Source organism: Loxodonta africana, chromosome 18 (assembly GCF_030014295.1).
Source record: "Loxodonta africana isolate mLoxAfr1 chromosome 18, mLoxAfr1.hap2, whole genome shotgun sequence".
In the NCBI taxonomy this organism is placed as follows: domain Eukaryota; kingdom Metazoa; phylum Chordata; class Mammalia; order Proboscidea; family Elephantidae; genus Loxodonta; species Loxodonta africana.
In genome coordinates this window covers 52,126,538-52,141,489 of record NC_087359.1, presented here as the reverse complement: position 1 = coordinate 52,141,489, position 14,952 = coordinate 52,126,538, and the positions used below count along the sequence as shown (strand labels likewise).

Below are 14,952 nucleotides of genomic sequence, written 5' to 3'. Positions count from 1 at the left end.
TTTCATTCAGTCCTTCAAATGTGCCCTAAACTATCTAGAATTCTAGCATGTTAGGGCAAATATCTTGGAGTCCACCTCTACCTCAGCTCACTCCCCACAGCATCCCCATTTATAGTTATGCTAGGAGCTTTAAAGATGTTATGTCTAATCCAAAAATAGCTCTGTTTGGGAAGTGAAAGTAATTTTCCTAAGATCACACATCTATTAAGCACAAAGTCAGGGTTTGAAGCTGAGTTTGTCTGGTTCCAGAGCCCATAATCTTCCCACTGCCTGTCATCATTAGGAAATTTCTCCTTTTATCAGTTTAAAGTCTGCATCCCTCTTTTCCATTGGGCCTAGCTCCACCTTCTGAGCCCTGAGGTTCAGATTTCTTTCTTCTTCTATATAACAACACTTCAAGCTGTTGGAAGCAGCCTGCTGGGAACCTGGTAGTGAATGTGAGTGGAGAAAAGGATCTAATTTAATCTAATGGAATAGTAGCGTTGTTGTTAGGTGCCATCCAATCGGTTCCAACTCATAGTGACCCTATATACAATGGAAGGAAACACTGCCTGGTCCTGCACCATCCTCACAATTGTTGCTGTTTTTGAGCCCATTTTTGCAGCCACTGTGTCAGTCCATCTTGTTAAGGGTCTCCCTCTTTTTCCCTGACTCTTTACTTTACCAAGCATGATGACCTTTTCCAGGGACTGGTCCCTCCTAATAACATGTCCAAAGTAGGTGTGACAAAGTCTTGCCATCCTTGCTTCTAATGAGCATTTTGGCTGTACTTCCTCCAAGACAGGTTTATTTGTTCTTCTGGCACTCCATGGTATATTTAATATTCTTCACAAACACCATAATTCAAAGGCATCAAATTTTCTTTGGTATTCCTTATTCACTGTCCAGCTTTCAAAAACATATGAGGTAATTGAAAATACCATGGCTTGGGTCAGGCATACCTTAGTCCTCAAAATGACATCTTTGCTTTTTAACACCTGAAGGAGGTCTTTTGCAGCAGATTTACCCAATGCAACGCATAATTCGATTTCTTTTTTTTTATGTATCTTTTTTTTTCTTTTTTATTGTGGTTTAGATGAAGTTTTACAGAGCAAATTGGTTTCTCATTAAACAATTAATACACATACCGTTTTGTGACATTGGTTGCCAACCCCACGACATGTCAACACTCTCCCCGTCTCTAACTTGGGTTCCCCATTACCAGCTTTCCTGTCCCTTCCTGCTTTCTCATTCTTGCCCCTCGGCTGATGTGCCCATTTAGTCTCGCTTTGTTTTATGGGCCTGTCTAATCTTTCGTGGAAGGGTGAACCTCAGGAGCGACTTCAATACTAAGTTAAATGGTGTCTGGGGGCCACACTCTTGGGTTTTCTCCAGTCTCTGTCAGACCAGTAAGTCTGGTCTTTTTTGTGTGAGCCAGAAGTTTGTTCTACTTTTATCTCCAGCTGTGTCCCAGATCCTCTATTGTGGTCCCTATCAGAGCAGTTGGTGGGGGTAGCTGGGCACCAACTAGTTGTGCTGGACTCAGTCCAATGGAGGCTGTGGTAGTTATGGTCCACTAGTCCTTTGGACTAATCTTTCCCTTGTATCTTTGGTTTTCTTCATTCTCCCTTGCTTCAGACAGGGTGGGACCAGTAAAGTATCTTAGATTGGTGCTCACAAGCTTTTTTTTTTTTAATAATTTTTATTGTGCTTTAAGTGAAAGTTTACAAATCAAGTCAGTCTCTCACACAAAAACCCACATACACCTTGCTACACACTCCCAGTTACTCTCCCCCTAATGAGACAGCCTGCTGTCCCCCTCCACTCTGTCTTTTCACATCCTTTTCGCCAGCTTCTAGCCCCCTCCACCCTCTCATCTCCCCTCCAGGCAGAAGATGCCAACATAGTCTCAAGGGTCCACCTGATCCAAGAAGCTCACTCCTCACTAGCACCCCGCTCCAACCCATCGTCTAGTCCAATCCATGTCTGAAGAGTTGGCTTTGGGTATAGCTCCTGTCCTGGGCCAACAGAAGGTCTGGGGGCCATGATCACTGGGGTCCTTCCAGTCTCAGTCAGACCTTTAAGTCTGGTCTTATGAGAATTTGGGGTCTGCATCCCACTGCTCTCTTGCTCCTTCAGGGGTTCTCTGTTGTGTTCCCTGTCAGGGCAGTCATTGGTTGTAGCCGGGCACCATCTAGTTCTTCTGGTCTCAGGATGATGTAGTTGCTGGTTCACGTGGCCCTTTCTGTCTCTTGGGCTCGTAATCACCTTATGTCCTTGGTGTTCTCCATTCTCCTTTGATCCAGGTGGGTTGAGACCAATTAATGCATCTTAGATGGCTGCTTGCTAGCATTTAAGACCCCAGGCGCTACTCTTCAAAGTGGGATGCAGAATGTTTTCTTAATAGATTTTATTATGCCAATTGACTTAGATGTCCCCTGAAACCATGGTCCCCAGACCCCTGGCCCTGCTACGCTGGCCTTTGAAGCATTCAGTGTATTCAGGAAACCGCTTTTGGTTTAGTCCAATTGTGCTGACCTCCCCTGTATTGTGTGCTGTCTTTCCCGTCACCTAAAGTAGTTCTTATCTACTGTTTAATTGGTGAATACCCCTCTCCCACTCTCCCTCCCTCCCCCCCCAACCACAAAAGAATGTTTTCTTCTCAGTTTAAACTATTTCTCAAGTTCTTATAATAGTGGTCTTATACAATATTTGTCCTTTCGCAACTGACTATTTTCACTCAGCATAATGCCTTCCAGGTTGGTCCATGTTATGAAATGTTTCACAGATTCCTCACTGTTCTTTATCGATGCGTAGTATTCCATTGTGTGAATATACCATAATTTATTTATCCATCCATCTGTTGATGGGCACCTTGGTTGCTTCCATGTTTTTGCTATTGTAAAACGTGCTGCAATAAACATGGGTGTGCATATATCTGTTCATGTAAAGGCTCTTCTTTCTCTAGGATATATTCCAAGGAGTGGGATTGCTGGATCATATGGTAGTTCTATTTCTAGCTTTTTAAGGAAGAGCCAAATCGATTTCCAAAGTAGTTGTACTGGTTGACATTCCCACCAGCAGTGTAGAAGAGTTCCAATCTCTCCACAGCCTCTCCAACATTTATCATTTTGTGTTTTTTGGATTAATGCCAGCCTTGTTGGAGTGAGATGAAATCTCATTGCAGTTTTGATCTGCATTTCTCTAATGGCTAATGATCGTGAACATTTCCTCATATACCTGTTAGCTACCTGAATGTCTTCTTTAGTGAAGTGTCTATTCATATCTTCTGTCCATTTTTTAATTGGGCTATTTGTCTTTTTGCAGTTGAGTTTTTGCAGTATCATGTAGATTTTAGAGATCAGGCACTGATCAGAAATGTCATAGCTAAAAACTTTTTCCCAGTCTGTAGGTAGTCTTTTTACTCTTTTGGTGAAGTCTTTGGATGAGCATAGGTGTTTGATTTTTAGGAGCGCCCAGTTATCGAGTGCTTACAAACTTTTAAGACCCCAGAAGCTACTCACCAAAGTAGGATGTAGAACATTTTCTTTATAAACTATGTTATGCCAGTTGAGCTAGATGTCCCCTGAGACCATGGTCCCCAACCCTCAGCCCAGTAATCTAGTCTCTCAGGGTGTTTGGATGTGTCTATGAAGCTTCCATGACCTTGCCTTGGTCAAGTTGTGCTGGCTTCCCCAGTATTGTGTACTGTCTTACCCTTCACCAAAGTTATCACTTATCTATTGTCTATTTAGTGTTTTTCCCTCTCCACCCCTACCTTCTCTCATAGCCATCAAAGAGTGTTTCTTTTTGTGTGTAAACTTTTTCATGAGTTTTTATAATAGTGGTGTCATACGATATCTGTCCTTTTATGATTGACTTATTTCACTCAGTGTAATGCCCTCCAGATTTATCCATGGTGTTTCGCAGATTCATCATTGTTCTTTATTGTTGTGGAGTATTCTGTTGTTTGTATGTGCCATTATTTGTTTATCCACTCATCAGTTGATGGGCACTTAGATTGTTTCCATCTTTTTGCTTTTGTGAATAATGCTGCAATGAACAGGGTATGTATATGTCTATTCGTGTGATGGCTCTCATTTCTCTAGGATATATTCCTAGGAGTGGGATTGTTGGATAGTCTGGTATTTTTATTTCTAGCTTTTTAAGGAAGCACCATATCATTTTCCAAAATGGTTGTATCATTCTTCATTCACATCAGCAATGCATAAGAATTCCAGTCTCCCCAAAGGTCTTTTGATTTCTTGTCTGCTGCTTCTGTGGCTGTTGATTGTGGATCCAAGTAGAATGAAATCCTTGACAACTTCAATCTTTTCTCCATTTATCATGATGTTGCTTATTGGTCCAGTTGTGAGGATTTTTTTTTTTTCTTTACGTTGAGGTATAATCCATACTGAGAAACCGTGGTGGCACAGTGGTTAAGAGTTCAGTTGCTAACCAAAAGGTTGGCAGTTTGAATCCACCAACCACTCCTTGGAAACCCAATGGGGCAGTTCTGCTCTGTCCTATATGGTCTGTATGAGTTGGAATCGACTTGACAGCGTACTGAAGGCTGTAGTCTTTGATTTTCATCAGTAAGTGATTCAAGTCCTCTTTGCTTTCAGCAAGCAAGATTGTGTTATCTGCATGTCGCAGGTTGTTAATGAGTCTTCCTCCAGTTGTGATGCCATGTTCTTCTTCATACAGTCCAGCCTCTCAGATTATTTGCTCAGCATACAGATTGAATAAATATGGTGAAAGGTTACAACCATGACACACAGCATTTCTGGTTTTAAACCATGCACTATCCCCTGGTTATGTTCAAATGAGTGCCTCTTTATCTATGTACAGATTCCACATGAGCACAATTAAGTGTTCTGGAATTCCCATTCTTTGTAATATTATTCATAATTTGTTATAATCCACACAGTCATATGCCTTTGTGTAGTCAATAAAACACAGGTAAACATCTTTCTGATATTCTGTGCTTTCAGCCAAGATCCATCTGACATCAGCAATGCTAACCCTCATTCCACTTCTTCTTCTAAATCTTGCTTGAATTTCTAGCAGTTTTCTGTTGATGTACTGCAACAACTACTTTTGAATAATCTTCAGCAAAATTTTACTTGTGTGTGATATTAATGATATTGTCCAATAATTTCCACATTCTTTTGGATCACCTATCTTTGGAATGGGCACAAACATGGGTCTCTTCTAGTCGGTTGGCCAGGTAGCTCTCTTCCAAATTTATTGGCATAAACGAGTGAGCACTTCCGGCATTGCATCTATTTGTCAAAACATCTTAATTGGCATTCCATCAATTCCTGGAACACTGTTTGTTGCCAATGCCTTCAGTGCAGCTTAGGCTTCTTCCTTCAATACCATCTGTTCAATCATATGCTACCTTCTGAAATGGCTGAATGTCAACCAATTCTTTTTGGTACAGTGACTTTGTGTATTCCTTCCATCTTCTTTTGATGCTTCCTGCATTGTTCAATATTTTGCCCATAGAATCCTTCAATAGTGCAACTCAAGGCTTGGATTATTTCTTCAGCTCTTTCAGCTTGAGAAATGCCAAGCATCTCTTTTGGCTTTTTAACTCCAGGTCTTTGCACATTTCATTATAATACTTTACTTTGTCGTCTTGAGCCACCCTTTGAAATCTTCTGTTCAGCTTTTCATCATTTCTTCCATTTGCTTTAGCTACTCTACATTCAAAAGCAAGTTTCACAGTCTCTTCTGGCATCCATTTTAGTCTTTTCTTTCTTTCCTGTCTTTTTAATGACCTTTGCTTTCTTCATGATGATGTCCCTGGTGTCATTCCACAATTCATCTGGTCTTTGGTCATTACTGTTGAATGCATCAAATCTGTTCTTGAGATGGTCTCTAAATTCAGGTGGGATATACTCCAGGTCATATTTTGGCTCTTGTGGACCTGTTTTAATTTTCTTCAGCTTCAACTTGAACTTGCGTATGAACAATTGGTTGTCTATTCTTCAGTCAGTCCCTGGCCTTGTTCTGACTGATGATATTGAGCTTCTCCATCATCTCTTTCCACAAATGTAGTTGATTTTATTCCTGTGTATTCCACCCATTCCACCATTCATGGGATGGTGTAGAGGGTGATAAATAGGAGGCCTAGAGCTCTGCAGAGATGCAGGAGATAGGACTGGGCAGGGGTTATTGGTTTGGAGATGTGGAAGCCTTTGTTCAACTTCATGACCTCTGTCTTCCCCCACCCCCAGAAATGTATAAGACCAATATCCATTGAATTCTAGTACTTTCCCATAGCCAATAACACTCTCATCAGGAGCCGCTTGAATCAAAGGATGGGAAAAATAGCCAATAGAAAAAGCCCATAGAACAAGCATCAAGCCACTTCATAGTCAAACAAATTGCTCTTGAAAGTTAGAACCCTTCTTTAGGATTTATTTGTTTTTCCCCCAGCCCACTTAAGCTCTAGGTCATATCAGCCTTGGGTAATATACTTAGGAGGATCCAAGAAAAACTGGTTTGAGTCTCTTTAGGCAAACTTCATTGTAGTGAATTGGAGGCTGCTGGCTATGGCAGCTTGCCTGGTCCGTGGGGTGCCTTTGTAGCCTCCTCTAGAAGCTGGGGCTCCAGTGGGAACAGAAGGCAGGGCAAGGGGGAAACAGACCAAACAAATCAGTATACAGTAATGGCTCATCCTGGGAAACTGGGCAAAACGAGAAGTGAGGCCAAATGGTTGGCCCATTTCTCCAAATGATTCCATGCCTAGAGCATTTGGTTACCCTCATATGTAGGTAGGGACAAGGTTCCCCAAAACCTTTTTGTCAAATCCAGAACAAGAAATGAGAAGATTGTCTTTCTATGCTGTGAGCTTAGGGTAAGACATTCCCAGCTGCTCCCAGCCTTGTCCTTGGCTGTTTCATGGGCACATCAAGTGGGACTTTGCTTCTGCAAACTGGACCAAGGGTTCTTTGCCCTCCTTCACCTTCTTTCAGTTGCCTGGTCTCTGTCTAGCGCTTTACCTTTCCTGAGAGCAGCCCTCCATTTTGGTTCCTGAGCAAGAGGGAGGGTCAGAGCAGTGGGGTTGTAAACAGACTGTGGTTCTTCCCTCCCTTGCAGACCAAATTGCAGTGGTTAACTAAGCATCCACATCCTGCCTGTGTGTGCCGCCTGCCCCACCTCCTAGCAGACGTGCCTCCCCCTGTGCCCTGGAAGTCAGCCAAATGGGACCCCATCAAGGAATGTGAGTTCCAGAGCCAAAGATTCTTAGCTGCAGTTCCATCCCTGTCTTGCTCTGCCTGGGTCTCCTGGCCTCTTGGGCTCTGCCAAAAAGGCAGTACACAGACTTATGCATTTTGCTATGGCTCTTACAGGGGTCACTGGGCAAGTTACTCTTCTTTGAAAAAGTGGGTCTACTCATACTTTGCAGCCCCACAGAGTCAAGGGATGCCAGGAAAAAATTTCTAGAAGGCACTTTGAAGAATAAAAGAACTACTCCAGCCAGAAGAAGGCCAGTCTCGGCCCCTAACCCTAGAAGAACTATGCTGAAGCAACAACTAGCACAATTCATTCATTCATTCATCCAGCAGATATTTATTGAGTAGCTACCAAGTACCAAGGCACTGGGAATACAGCAATGAACAAAACAAAACAGATAAAAATGTCCTGCCCTCATGGAGCTTACTTTCTAGACTTAGAGGCCATGCCACCTTTACCCTAGAAAAAGATAGCCACTATTTCTCATGGGCAGACAGGGGAGGAGAAAACAATTTTGTTTTCTTGTCATCTACCCTTGAAAACAAGGGGCCCAAGTCAGTGTTCCATTAATGTTGTGGCATTAATGTTGCCAATTGGGTTTGTGTTGTTTTGCAGGAGTTCGCTACAGCCAGCAGGGAAACAATGAAGTCACTTCCTCCTCAACAATCAGTCACCATGGCAACAGCGCCATGGTGACCAGCCAGTCAGTTTTACAGCAAGTTTCCCCAGCCAGCCTGGACCCAGGCCACAATCTCCTCTCACCTGATGGTAAAATGGTGAGTACACCTGGGCCATTGTAGCTCTGGAGCTGATAAGATAAGAGGCAAAACAAACACAACTTCTCACAAGGCCTGCCTCAAACAATGAACCATTGTAGCCCCACAGGGAAAAATGGGGGCTGTCCAGAGTTGGAACGGAAAGGTAGAACTGGTGACCCAGCCTTTGGCGGGTAGAAGAGGTGTTCAGTTTGAACCCAGCCAATAAATCTGACAGAGTCCTGCTCTCATTTTATTGATTGAATGCCTCATAAAGGACCAAGCCGGGCGGGACACTGTTTGTTCTGGGGCTGCCAATGACATTTGTGTTGATAAAATGTTCATTCATCCCCCCCACCCCAAGGCCTCCAAAGCCAGTTTTTTTAACCCAGAGAGTGCCTCACTTTGAAACGAGCCCCCTCCTCACCACCCCCTTGGTGCTAGCAAGGAGAGTCATAACAAGTAAGGATTTAGTGGATGGAAAAAAAAAATTTTTTTTTTTTTTTAGGAGGTAGGGAGAGGCTTCTTGAACTGGGATTTTGAAGGACACTGTATGCCATGTTCGGGAAGATCACAGCACAAAATGGCAGATGGGGTGGGGCAATGCTTACAGAGTGAGCGAGAAACACCGCCTTTGAAGTTGCAATGACCTGAGTTCAAATCCCAGCTCCAGCACTCAATAGCTGTGTAGCCTTGGGCATGTTACTGAACTACCCTAGGTTTCTTATCTTCATCTATAAAATGGGATAATAACAATAGGTTGTTGGAGGAATAAATGTGATAATACATGTGAAATACTCAACACAGTGTTTGGCACAGTAAATATTCCATAAATGACAGTCTTGTTGTTGTGTGAATGTTAATGTTATTCTCTTTAAATTAAATGTTCTATAACCACAGCCCAACACCCACATGTAGGTTTAGAACACTTGATGAGAAATAGGCTATTTGAATCTTGAGTTTGCAAGGTCCTAGTCCTCAAACAACACATGTACGTGCAGGGAAGTGCAGCCAATGTGAGAACAGAAGCATTACAATACTTGTCAGGGTAGGAAATGGAAAACTTTATCCTTTGGGTCATGCTCTGTATTTCAGGTGAGGGAGGAGCCACAGCTTCCTGGCTTCCTTGCTGCAGGTAGAGCTACACACATTCCCTCAAGGTGTCTGACGCAGAGCCAGGTGGGGGCTGGAGTTGGGGGAGGGTGGCAGTGAAGCAGATGCCATTTTAGACCTTGACGTGTGTGCTATGCAGGCAACACAGAAATGGTGAGTCACACGTGATGGAGTCCCTGGCTCCCTAAAGGAAAAACAAAGTGTAGTTTCTTAGGAGAGAGCTGGCCCGGCCAACTCTAGTTTTCAGGGGACCTGAGCTGCTCTCCCTGGCAGTGGTCCCAGCAGACGAAAGTGAAAGGACACTCCCACAGGAAGCATTGTACAGCCCCATTGCCCTCCCCTCATCACTTAAGAAAGGTTATTCTTTATGAAGAACAATTATGTCAGTTACTGTTTTAAAGTCACAGACAAGTCCTTACAATTTTCTCAGTCACTTTGAAACCCAAATAAATTAGAGCTAAGGATTACCCAGGCTTCCCTGAAGAAGGGGGAGTTGTGGAAGAAGTCTTGATTTCTCAGTGGATAAAACCTTCCAAGTCTCCACTCTTATTGTTTGATGGTCCTTGGGGTTTCCCTTTGAGCTCTCCCGCCCTTCCATCTAAGAAGCAAACTGCCTCACCCAGGCCAGGGCTGTTCCAAACTCAGCCCACAAACATGCTTTTTTCTTCTGTTCTGCTCAGCAGTGCCCTAACAGAGCAGTAAATTACTGGACTGATAATTGACCAAGACAGTGTACTTCAACATTAGCAACACTTGGAAGTTCATCTGCAAGGACTAGCTTTTCACTTGTCTCCACCATCTTGCTTCCTATGTTGTGTCACCATCACTGGATGCTCACATTCAAGAGTCCATACTCTGTTAGCAAGAACATCACAGATCTCGGTCCACCAAAATAAGAGTAGGGTATAGTTAAAAAAGACTGCAGACACAGCCCGGTGTTCAAGCCTTGGCTCTGTCATTTATCAGCAATAGGATGAAAAAATTGTTTAACCTCAGTTTCTTCATCTGTAAAATGGAGGATAATAATTACTACATCATTATCATTATTGTGAAGATGGTGCAGGACTGAACAGTGTTTCATTCTGTTGTACATAGGGTCTCTATGAGTCGAAATCGACTCGACAGCACCTAACAACAACAATGCCTACATCACAGGGTTAGTGTGCAGATTGATTGTAGTTCTGCTGTTCTTTAGGTAAGCACTGTAATAGGAGCGATGATCTCTGTGTGCTGACTTTCAATAGGACAGGCTTTTGAAATCTTCCCCCAGGGACTGGTTTTGGAAATGCCTATTCACTTGAGCCCTGTGTTATACTGTGTGATTCCCATCCGCATGCTTAAATGGCATGCATTGACAAAACCTGGCCAGGTTTAAGGTTGTAGTCTGTGCTTGTTGAACCTTGCTACAAATCTTTTTTTAATAAATGAAGTACATACTGGATACTTCACAGTAAAGTTTAGGCCTTAAGACAGATAGCCTACTTTTGATGCCAATTCTACCGCTTGGGCACATTTCTTCTCTGAATTTCAGTTTTCTTGGCTTCAAAATAGGGATACTGATGCCAACCTCATAGACTGTAGGAACCTAAAGCACTTAGCACAGTGAAGGGACCTATCATTTTCAGCTATTAATATCAGTAAGGCTCTCTGAATTATCACATGAAGATCATCATAGATATCCTTGGCAAGTCCCTGGCTTCCATCAGTCCTTGAGGAGAGTAGAAAATAGTGGTTGCATTTTACAGTAGGAAGTAACTTGACCAAGGTTACTTGGCTCCCAAACATAGCAGACCTGGGTTTGAATTCTGGCTTCCTCACTTATTAATCAAGTAAAAAGTTATTCTTGCAATTTTTCTGAGTCAGTTTCTTTTCCTTCTTTCTTTTTTAATTGTGCTTTAGGTGAAAGTTTACAGCTCAAGTTAATTTCTCATTCAAAAATTTATACACTTATTGTTTTGTGACATTAGTTGCAATCTCCACAACATGACAGTATGCTCCCCCTTTCCACCCCAGGTTCCCTGTGCCATTCGTCCAGTTCCTGTCCCTTCCTGCCTTCTCATCCTGCTTTTGGACAGGAGCTGCCCGTTTGATCTCGTACATTTGATTGTACTAAGAAGCATATTCCTCGTGTATATATATATATATATATATGTATATATATGTATTTGTTTTATAGGCCTGTCTAATCTTTGTCTGAAAAGTGGGCTTTGGGAATGGTTTCAGCTCTGGGTTAACAGAGCGTCTGGGGGCCATAGTTTCGGGAGAGAATCAGTTTGTTAGTCTATAACATGGGGGCAATAGTAATGCCAGCACTATTTGTGCCATTATCTATGGAGCAGAATCAGTGAAAGCACCTTACAAACTCTAAAGCCGTACACATTTAAGTTGTTTTTATTATTGGCATCCATGTCCAGCTTTCGCCATTAAAACCAAACATTGGAGTGGCAGAAGGATTACTGTCACTTCCTTGACTCTCTCCACAGGACCACATTACCCAAGAGATTCAGTCCGAGGGCAGGTTACTGATTTTTTTTTTTTATGACTCTGACATTTTGAAAAACAAGTCCAGCAAACAGGCTGGTTCTTTCTTGTTTGATGTGGCTGGAATTCCTTTTTCATCATGTGACCTCTAGCTCATTTCTTGATGTTCAATTTTAAAAACACAAACAAATCAGTTTGGCTTTTCTTTCTCTCTATTTCAAATTAACCTTGGAAATGCTGGGGTCAATCAGAAGGGTATGGTGGGAGATAGGGCCTTCCCTGGATGCTGGTGTAAGACTTCTAATTTGCAGAGCTCTGGGTAACGCAAAGAAACCCCAGTGACATAGTGGTTAAGAGCTACAGTTGCTAACCAAAAGGTCAGTAGTTCGAATCCACCAGCCCCTCCTTGAAAACTCTGTGGGGCAGTTCTACTCTGACCTGTACGGTCACTATGAGTCGGAATCAACTCGACAGCAATGGGTTTGGGTAATGAAATATTAAAGAAGGGATGCCGAATGTCTTAGACATCTGATGTATCCTAACCCTAAAGCACCTCTTAGGGTTCCTAATGCCATCGGCAGTGTCTAGGTCAGTTCAGAATGAGGGGGACAATCCTTTCTTAATAATGTTTTTTTAATTATTTTAAAACTATAAATAGTAGACTACTTTATCATGAAAAAAAGTATGTGTGTGTGTGTGTGTGTGTGTGTAGAATTTATAGCTCCCTTATAATTAATGGAGAAACACTGAAAACATTTTTGATAACATCAGACTCAAAACAAGCATGTTTATTATAGCTGTTTTGTTTAATACTATTTAGAACGTTCTAATCAATACAATAGGATATGTAGACATAATATAAGATTAGCGAGGAAGAGACCCTTGTGATGCTTGTGATGCAATTATATACTTGCAAAAATGAAGAGAATCAATGAGGAAGACACTATTAGGAATAAACAAAAGAATTTAATGAAGTGGCCGTCTATTAAGTAAATTTTAAAAAACCAGTAGCTTTCCTGTACTAATCTGTCATTAAAATACAGTGATAAAACAGAATGGGAGTGATTGGAGCCCAAGGCATGTTTAGTAGACTTATTATTGCAACATCAGCTCTTTAAAAAAAAATTTTTTTTTATGTATAGCAAAGATTTGAAACAAGTGAAGAAATCCAATAATAGCTGAATAGTTGCAAGGTGAGTCCTCTATAACAGGTAATAACTTGGGTTCTGGAGTCAGACAAACCTGGGTTTGAATTACAGTTGTACCATTTACTAGTTATGGAGTCTTAGGCAAGACAGATATCTACTCTGAGCCTCAGTTTTCTCATCTGTAAAATGGGGTGACAGTAGGATCCCCCTATGAGGTGTAGGATTGTGGTGAGGTTTGTGAATTAATATACAAGGAGTGTATAATAGAACCTGGTACTCAATGAGGGCTTCTATGCCTGGTCCCTAATCTTCTATCACTTGGGAATTTCCAAGGCATTTCTTCAATTATTACTTTTAGCAATCATGTATCTTTAACCCTAATAATACAAAGGCAGAGAGCAGAACAGAGGATACATCCAACTTGAGAAAGTGACAACCATATAGTATACATGGGTAGGAGAATTTCTGAAGCAAGCCAGTAATTCAATGATAGTCAACAAATATGAAGACCATGAAGGCAAGGATTATTGTCTGTTTTACTTACTGCTATTTTTTTTTTTTATATCCTCAGCACCTAGAACAGTGCCTGTCCCACAGTAGGTGCTTAATAATTATTACTGAGTGACTGACTGACCGACTGAATGAATGCATCAGTGAATGCTCTCTAAGTAGCTATGCCAAGGAATTGTTAAGTCATGTCATTTTGAAAACTGTCATTTGCAGTTCCAATTCTGCTCATGCTACTCTTGTTTTTCTCTCCAGCAGATCTCAGTCTCGGGAGGAGGTTTGCCCCCTGTCAGCACCTTGACGAATATTCACAGCCTGTCCCACCACAATACCCAGCAATCTCAAAACCTCATCATGACCCCCCTCTCTGGAGTCATGGCCATTGCACAAAGTAAGCTCTGTTCTTATTCAGAAACCTTAGGGGCAAGAAGAACAGGAATGGGAAGTAGGTCAACGTGCTTAAAAAAAGAATTATAGAAGACTCCCTTCAAGCTCACCCACAACTGGTAGATTTGATTTAATTTCTTTAGTATCTTATCTCTCTCAACAATATTTGGGTTTTTTAGCCTAAAATAAGAGAAAACTATGGAATGGATTTGGACAGTGGTCACAGCTTACCAGCTATGCATCATCCTTGACCAATCATTTAACCCTTATGAGGTTTAATTTCTTCATCTGTAAAATGGGTTGTTGAGGAAATAAAATGACAACATATACAGACATGCTTCTAAAACAATAAAGCATGAGCATGTATAATATTGCATCTTATACTTCTGACTAGTATTCATTCCTATCAGCAAGTATATAGCAGGTTTTCCGGGAAGTTTGTGTTGCTAAAGATGGAGCAAGACATGATGGGCTTCCTTCTAAATGGGGAATTCTGCATGGTCCTAAGAGAGACCTCCTTGGCCAGTGGTGAAAACACATTGAGAGAGAGCCCTGTCGTAGCATCTCTGAGCCTTGAGAGTTTTAAGGAGAAATAGATTGTCTATGCCTGAAGACAGGGAAATGGATCGGGTCCTTCCAGCTTCAGGAGCTCATATTCTGCTAGTGAAGTTGTGCCAGGTCACAGATGGAGCATTTCAGGGCATGGGAACGGTGAAGCTGGCTGTGACTTTGTATCTCTTAAAGAGTTTTAATGTTGATGAGTATTCAGCATATTTTTGGCTTCATCGTGACAGCTCCGGCCAAGTCATTGTTTCTCAGACTGATCATTGTGACCCATGAAAGTATTTCTGAGACATGTCAAGGAGACATAAACGTGGCACTCTGGTCATATCTTTCTTTCAACCTTGTATTTTGGCCTTCCTGCGTCTAGTGCCCATGTTGACTGCCTCTTTATTTTGTTCTTACCTTTTTCTTTCCTTCCCTCTTCTCTCCCTAAGTCAGCTCTAGCCAGGTGAGGAGCTCTGATCACTTCTGAACAGGGCTTGGCTCATAGAAGTTACTCAATACAAATTTATTCAGTGAGCATGTATAGCTCTCATTCTGTCCTCAGCTGCTCAGAAACTGACACACTCTGAATTTATTTTTACAGAGGGAAAATGGGAATGGAGAAAACTTTAGAGGACTCACAACTAAAAAATTACTGCTTTTTCATTAGACCCTCTCCAGGAATATAATAACCACACTAATACCAGGGTTTGGATTGAAAAATGAGATAGGATACCAGCTTGCATGCCTTCTAGAAGATCTGATTAAAAGACTTATGGATAAGATAT

At 41.8% G+C, this 14,952-nt stretch overlaps 1 protein-coding gene across 4 annotated transcripts in view; it reads left to right on the top strand.

Annotated features, from left to right (window-relative positions):
- Window positions 1–14,952, top strand: part of HNF1B (HNF1 homeobox B) — a 61,469-nt gene that overhangs the window by 32,020 nt on the left and 14,497 nt on the right. For all 4 annotated transcript variants that reach the window (XM_023553486.2, XM_064271389.1, XM_003414562.4 and 1 more), the window contains exons 5-6: window positions 7,843–8,003; window positions 13,490–13,622. In XM_023553486.2, coding sequence (XP_023409254.1) covers window positions 7,843–8,003; window positions 13,490–13,622 — 294 coding nt within the window. The remainder of the gene's footprint in view (window positions 1–7,842; window positions 8,004–13,489; window positions 13,623–14,952) is intronic.